Source organism: Hakea prostrata, chromosome 4 (genome assembly GCF_041222555.1).
Source record: "Hakea prostrata isolate BN-2017 chromosome 4, UWA_Hpros_2, whole genome shotgun sequence".
NCBI classification, from domain to species: domain Eukaryota; kingdom Viridiplantae; phylum Streptophyta; class Magnoliopsida; order Proteales; family Proteaceae; genus Hakea; species Hakea prostrata.
The window spans coordinates 52269465-52277477 of NC_142603.1; the positions used below are offsets into that span (position 1 = coordinate 52269465).

General features: G+C 36.7%; 1 protein-coding gene across 1 annotated transcript; it reads left to right on the top strand.

Moving 5' to 3' along the window:
• The first annotated feature begins 2626 nt into the window (after positions 1-2626).
• Positions 2627-6670, top strand: LOC149019520 (disease resistance protein RPS2-like). Its single transcript, XM_089153517.1, has one exon. The coding sequence runs from the start codon at positions 3143-3145 to the stop codon at positions 6095-6097; it is 2955 nt and encodes a 984-aa protein (XP_089009643.1). The 5' UTR covers positions 2627-3142; the 3' UTR covers positions 6098-6670.
• Positions 6671-8013: the final 1343 nt, after the last annotated feature.

Sequence of the window (8013 nt, forward strand, 5' to 3'; positions counted from 1 at the left end):
AGGGCATTCAAGATATTTTACATAATAAGGATAAAATGGTCATTTTAGAATAAAGCCATTAAAAACATTTTACATAATAAAAGGGCAAAATTTACATTTTTGGTTTAAAGTTAATAGGAAATTGATTGAGGGCTAACAAAGGATAACGGATAATTTATCAAGTTGTGAAAAAAGGGTAGTAAGTAACACTTCCCACTTAAGAAGGTAGTTAAAAGTTTGAGCCAAACTTAAGAGGGTGTCAAGTAGAAAACTCTAAACTTGAAGAAAAATGAAAGTTTCGGAGTTTTCTTCTATATGAATTATGAACATGATAGATTGTATAAAGGTTTTAGTTCCTAGTGTTTTCCTTTTTATTAGAACGGCTATTGTGAAGGACATTAGGTTCTTCATCTCAACTATTCCAAGATGTTCTTTGTATTTTCTTATTTTCAGAGAAAAGGATATATATATTACCATTGATACACAAGGGAGGACCTACTTTTATACGTAGGAGAGTAATAATAAGCAGAGAATAAGTATTGGACACAGATTGAAATTTTCTCTAAATTTACTGAGCTGTTGAGTGTGGAACAATAATGGCAACATGAGCAAATCGCCAAAAAAAATTTTATTTGAATAAACAATTTTAACAAATAATATTAGGACTGCGATCTCATAAATTTTAGTTGTCAATATTCCCACTTGGAGATTCAACATAGAAGGGAACAAATTTAAACAGCAACCGAAAGAAAAGAAAAAAAAAGGGTGACAACGATCAAAATATTTTATTCAAAAAAAAAAAAAGCCAATAATAAAGACAATGGCAATCATAATAATGGCACCAGTGATGAAGATGATGACAATAACAATGACTAGACGATGACGTGGAAAGAAGTGGAAAGATGAGAATAAATTCCAAGTCGTCGTCGATAGAGGCAAAAGAAAAGACTAATTCGTTTAGGGTTGATTGATGCTTGTTCTGGGCAAACCTGCTCGATCTATATCACATGAACCAACATGGATTTAATGGAGTTTCAACATGGAAATTATCATGATTGTGTGATTCAATTTGGAAGAATCCTTACATTTAACCTTAAATCATGAAGCCCAAAAAGTTTTCCCTTTTTTTGGGAAAATTGACAATTCCACGTTATTCTTGATTCTATCCAAATTCTTTAACACTGGCAATCAACCGGTTATTAAAATATCAGATTTTATTCATTATTTTGGTGATAGAATTAATATACCAGATTTCACGATACAACAGATTTGGACCGTGGAATCACTACTCAAAACGGACTATGATTGTTTCGAAGGTTGACGTGGTACAAAGGCATTTTTATGAGATTTTTACATGTGGGGTCCTTTTAGTGGACTATAAATTAATATTAGGTTCTCTTAACGCAATATAGATCCCGACCAACATCATTAGCCACCTTAAGCATATTTAAATTTCAAATTTAGAGGATCAAAATACTCCTTATATTACTTGATACACTATATGACTAAAATGCCCTTTAACGCTTAATGACCAAAATACCCTTATTCGCAGTTCTTATTTTCTAATATTTCTCTTCTTTTTTTAACCATCCGGACCATTAGTTAGTATTCTTATATTCCCAGTTTCTATGACAGACGATCTGTTATTGTACCCATGGCCATGAGTTCTTTCAATGGATTTGAAATCAAACAGAGTCGAATTGTATGGTCTATTTCCGCTCCTTGGCTTTTTGAAGTGTGTAATCACATGTGACATTTTCTTGCCTTTCTTCTAATTAAATCTCGATTTACCACAAAGAAAAAAAAAAAAACAAACAAACATTGTAAATGGATCTAATTGCAGACTGGATAGTATTTAAAGCATCAATCAACAATGAATGTAAGCTAGGTGGGGTCAAAATTGATTGCATGGCCGACAAATTTTTCTCTTATGTTGTTGATATTTATTAATTCTACAAAATCTAATGAGATGATAATCAGACAAATATGAAAGGTAACTCATCATTACATATTTTAATCTTCGAATCTCTACCACTCAATATAAGAGAGAGTACCATCTTCTTCAAACTAAAAATCATCAACCCAGCCTTGAAAGTGAAATTGAATTTCTTTAAATTGAAATTTTCACTTTAAATGATTCCGTCGTACGTTTTGTATAAATTCACTTTAAATTATGAATCTCTTTGTATAAAGTCACTTTTCAAAAGAAGATAAGAAATTCTGGCATTAGAAAGAGAATAAGACCGAAAAATAGGAGTACTTTGGTCATTAAACATTAATTAATATAGAGTTTAAAAAATACTTATTGTGAATAGTTAAAAGACAGTTTAATCATGACACATTGTATTAAATAACTATAAAAGCATTTTGGTCAGTTCAAGTTTGAAATTTAAATTCACTTAACCATAATTAACGATGTTAATCTGTTTAGGACTTATATATAATATATTGCATTAAGAAAACTTGTCGGAACAAAATGAAAATGGAATACATTACATGATGGTACGGTACGCATAGGTCAAGGGTAAGATAGGTTTTTCCTTTAGCAGATTCCGTGGCCGTGGGAGTGGACCTGCCAAGTGCCAACAGTAAGGATACCAAAGCTGATTGACACGTACGTGGAGCTATTTTGTCTGTTTGGAGCCGACAAGAAATGTGTGGGGATAAAGAAAAAGGAGAAGTAGCTTTCTGGGTTCATTTCATCTCATCTCATCTCATCTCCCTCGCTAGCTACTGGTTGGTTCTTATCGAAAAAGGAAAGAAAATCCCAATTTGAGTTAGAAGAGAAAGGAGATCGGAAATGGCAACAACTCAACACTCAGGTGTATGAGTCTATCGTCCACCAAAAGAAGAGAATCTCGATCCCCATGTTTCAGTGGCCTTAGTTAGATAGAAGGCTTCAAATCGATCATCAGCAGCAGCCTCCCTCCCTACGCCTTGCCTTCCTCATCACCCTGTCTTTCTTTGCTTCTTAATTTCTCTGTTCTGTTCGTTCCCCCCTTGCAAGGCTTTTCCGTTTTCCAACTAATTACTTCCTCAGCTGGATCGATCTCTAGACTACGAGGACGAGGACGAGGACGAGGACGAGGACTCCACTTCTCCCATCTTCATAAGTACTTGTCTGTCTATCCACACAATTTTATATCGTTAATTCTATTCTGTCATGGATATCGTTGTTGGGCCAGTTGTGGATCTTATCAACACTCATCTGATTGCTCCCTTTGTTCGCCGGCTGAAGTACTTGACAAGCTTCAAAGACAACGTAAGTGAGTTGCAAGGCGTAATTAAGGGTCTCCAGGCAAAAAGGAAAGATGAGCAAAGCAAACTCAAAGCAGAAGAAAATGCTGGACGCGTGAAGACTCACGTAGCAAGCAACTGGTTCGAAGCCGTAAGCAAAATCGAAGAGGCAGCCGTTAACATTGAAAAGGAGTCACTAGAGGAAGAAGGTGCACGAGGAGGAGGAGGAGGGTGCATGAACTGCTGGTCACGCTACAAACTGAGCAAGAGGTCCGTAGACCTCACAGAAAAGGCCAAGCAGCTGAGACACGGCGGCGAACAAATTGTTCTCACGCGACAGCAATCTCTCAAGGCTGTGCAAGAGATGCCGACCGAGTCTGCAACGATCGAGAACCAGCCATCGAGTCAAATCATGCTGAAGGAGATACTCGATTGCATAAATGACCCAGAAATTGCGATCACCGGAATATGCGGCATGGGAGGAGTGGGCAAAACCACTCTGGCCAAACAAGTGAACAATCACTTCAAAGGCGATCCTTGTTTTGACACCGTCATAATGGTCACAGTGTCTGCCACTCCCAACATGAAAACTATCCAAACCAGCATCGGAAAGCGCCTCGGGTTAGATCTAGCAAAAGATTACAATGAGGACGGTGCAAGAGAGAAGTTGTTCGATGCGCTAGGAAGGAAGAAGAAATTTCTTCTAATCTTGGATGATGTGTGGCTTGAATCTAAGTTCAGTATTCGGGAGGTTGGAATCCCTCGCCCTCGAAACCAAAACAAAGGCAGCAAGATCTTAGTCACCAGCCGTAGTCAAGATGCCTGCACTTACACGGGTGCTACGAAAAATATACCGGTGCAGCCACTATCAGAGGATGAATCATGGGACCTCTTTGTTGAATTTGCTGGTCAACATGTTGCTGTTGATGGAATAGAGTGCTTTGGTCGAGAAATTGTTAAAAGATGCAAGGGTCTTCCTCTTGCAATAGTCACTGCCGCACGTGCAATGGCTAATCGACATGGGGTTGGGGAGTGGGAGGATGCAGCAAGGGAAATGAAGCTATCAGCTGCCAATCTCCAAGGTATGAAAGATGAAGTATTTCTTCCTTTAAAGTTTAGTTTTGATAGATTGGAGGGTAAAAATGCATCGGAGAATGATATGCTTAAGGATCTGTTTCTTTACTGTGCTTGCTTCCCTGAAGATCATAGCATAGAGAAAAAATATATATTAGATCATTGCATTGAAAAGGGATTGGTAGATAAATTACAAAGCTTGACAGCTACTCGAAATAAATGTGATGCATTGATTGGAAGCTTGAAAATTGCGTGCATGTTAGAAGATGGAGGGTATGAAGAAAGTGTGAGGATGCATGATATATTGCGAGAGCTTGGAATTTGGATAATTAATTCTTCTGAATACTCTGGTAGTATTAGCCCGATCAAAGTCTTGGCCAGAAATGAATCATCAATTAAAGAGGCACCACAGGCTCATGAGTGGTCAGATGCAACATGGATCTCACTCGTGGATACCCGAATTGAGAAGTTACCAGAGTTGGGAGAGATGTGCCCAAAACTAACCACTTTGTTGCTGACAAGTAACGACACCCTCACTGTCATTCCTCCAAATTTCTTCAAATATATGAATAATCTTAGTGTGCTTGATCTTTCCTGGACAGAATCATTGGAATCTCTCCCAGATTCTTTGTCATGTTTGGTGAGTCTCCGAGTCCTTAGGTTGTATGGTTGTAGACGACTGGAGGTGTTGCCCACACTGGGAATGCTACGACAACTCCAAGTTTTAGACTTGGGAGCATGTGAAATGTTAGATAGGCAGATTCTCAATTCTGAATGTGTGGCTATGAGTAATCTAAGATACTTGGATGTGGTAGATAGCAATGTTTATTTCGAAGAAGGGGGAATTTCTCATTTGCGCCTATTGGAGGAATTGAAAATAAGTGAAATGGAATGGAGGGTGAGCGGTGAAGACAACAAGGAAGAGGGAAGTGGGTTCTCTGATACTGACTCCATTCTTGATGTGACGGAGTTGTCCCAATTGACCAACTTAACGTCCCTTGATATTTCCTTTGACAAAATAACCATTTCTGATTGGTTCAAACCTCTGGCCAACAAGATTAAGCGGTTGATTCTGAGACATTGTAGCGTAAGGCAAGACGCTCTAGAGGCTCTCAATGGATCCCAAAAGCTATGGTACTTAGAGATGAGTAATTGCTTGGGTGTGACATGTGTGCCCGCATGTAATGCGAGTGAAGTTGACATACGGAATTGCATGGACTTGGAGAAAGTGATGGATGAAGCGAAGGCCTATGACCACCCAGATTCCTTTACCGGGTTGTTCCTAATTGAATTGCCCAAATTGAAAAGGATAATTGGTAATAGTCTGTCTCTCACACCAATAAATTGCTTTGGTCAACTGGAGTTCATAAAAATAACACACTGTCATCAGTTGAAGATGATTTTCAGCAAGGAAATGCCACGCTCGTTCAACAACTTGGTAAGAATCGTAGTTTCGGATTGCAATGAAATGGAAGTAATACTCGAAGAAGAAGAAGAAGAAGAAGAAGAAGAACCACTTGTGGGGGAGGTGTCAGTAGGGAGTATTGGAGGAAACAACATATCACCCTTCCCACGACTGAAGTGGTTACATTTGGAGAATCTAGCAGCGCTACATGACGTGTGTAGCAGCAACCACTTCATGCATTGCCCCCTTATAGAATGTGTGGAAGTGCTCAATTGTCCAAGGTTAAACAAGGATACTCTCACCATCGAAAATGATGACGAGTTGCAACTTGTCATCATTGATGGGTTAAGGTGGGAAAAGACTAACAGGGTTAAGGAACACGAAATTCAAGCTTCAGTGTAATCGTCATCATGAGGGTTACCATTCTTGGCTCACTCCCAACTCCCAAGCATCTTCAATTCTAGATCGGCATTACATTCTTTACTGATTTGTTGTCTACGTTCGCACACCCACCCATCTCTCTATTTTCTTTTCTTTTCTTTTCTTTTTTTCCCTTCAATTCTGTATGCTTGTCCCCAATTACATTATAAGGTGATTTTTTATTGTCGTTTTTGTTTTTGTTGTTGTTGTTCATAATCATTATTTTTTTATTATTATATTAGGGCTAATTATTGTTTTCCCTAGCTTAATTACTACTTTATCTTATGTATTATTATTAGGAATTATGAAACTGAGTCGTTTACAAATGTTATGGTTAGGGTACTTGTCTAATTCCAAATAAATTGGTAACGTTACCCTAAGGCGCCAATATGGGAGCCAAACACTAAAACACAATGCGTGAAAAAGGATTTAAGCTTTTATTACTTCTTTCTTTAAAAATGTTCAGGGTTTGGCTTCAAGAATTGCAGGGGCTCATTGTGGGAAAATGACAGTTAGAGAAAGTAAAGATTGCACATATCCATGCATTTTTATTTATCTACTTAGGGAGGATCATTTTCACCCCCCCCCCCCCCCCAAAAAAAAAAAGGTAGCATGTCATATTAATCTCAAATTCATCCAATACTCAACCAATTTTGTTACATTGATCGCCCAAGATCTGACGATCATGAAGCACTTACGAAGGTCGATCATAAAGCCAAAGTAATATCTATTTACCTATGTAAACTTAACCTACTAACAGTATCAGGTGTGCACACTTTGATTTACTTTCTAATACTCATAGCTCTGCAAACATACTTTATTCTTCTAAAGCTGTGAGCATTTACTGACTTGATCGTCAAAGAATCTCCTCAGCTACACCGGCCGAGCACGTTATTTTATAGATTACTTGTTTCGTGGGTGATTAGGTTTTTGGAGCAACACAATACAATGATCGAGAATTAAGCATTAAAAATAACACTATAAGTGATTACGAATTTCAAAATAAATAACCTGTCATATCTTCTCAAATTCGCTAGACTTAGCCACCCATACTTGTAGTTTACATGGAAGCACAAAAGGAAACCAAAATAATAACCTTCACCAACAAGAGCAAAGTAACCACAATGTCTACGCCATATTCTTGGGGCTATGTTAATCTAATATGACATTCGTACTATAAAATTTGATCTTACCTATTCCATTATTATAAGTAACTATCACTGTACTATTAGTTTCTACTTCATCTTTATTTTTCTTTTTTTTAATGTGAAAAGAAAAGTTTTACAGGCTTTATTGGAAAGTTATGTCCTGAGCCGAGCAGAGTTGACTATGATAAAGATAATAAAGTACAACCTGCTAGTTTTATACCCTTTTCAACACTTTTGAGAAACTACAAGGATAGAAACATATGAAAATCTTACTTCAAATAAATAAAATATAAAATATAAAATATAAATAAATAAATAAAGATAAATATCACTTACGGCTCTTCTTAGCTAGACAAATAGCACTTACACCATTTTTCACTTGGATAATATCACTTACCTCCCCTCTTACCTAGTAAATATATCAAATACTTCCTCTCTGTTAACTTTCTTCATTAAATTTAACTTTTACCGTTAAATATTTTTCTAAAACTTCAAAATACCCTTGGCTAAAAATATTTTTTTTAATCTGAACCATATATTATCTTAATCACCCTAACAGCTAAAATATTAAATTTTCCTCGATTAAAATAATTGTTAAAAACCAAAATAATATACTTAAAACCCAAATTATCGTTAATTATTAAAATCCCAACATACCTTTTTTTTTAATTTTTTTATCAAACAACTAAAAAAAAAGAACTGCTTGATATCAAAATGCAATTTCAATACTGAATTATCAAAAGGGTATGT

Bases quoted from the DNA above. Each gene is read 5' to 3' on its own strand.
- LOC149019520 (XM_089153517.1), top strand. From the start codon at position 3,143: ATGGATATCGTTGTTGGGCCAGTTGTGGATCTTATCAACACTCATCTG.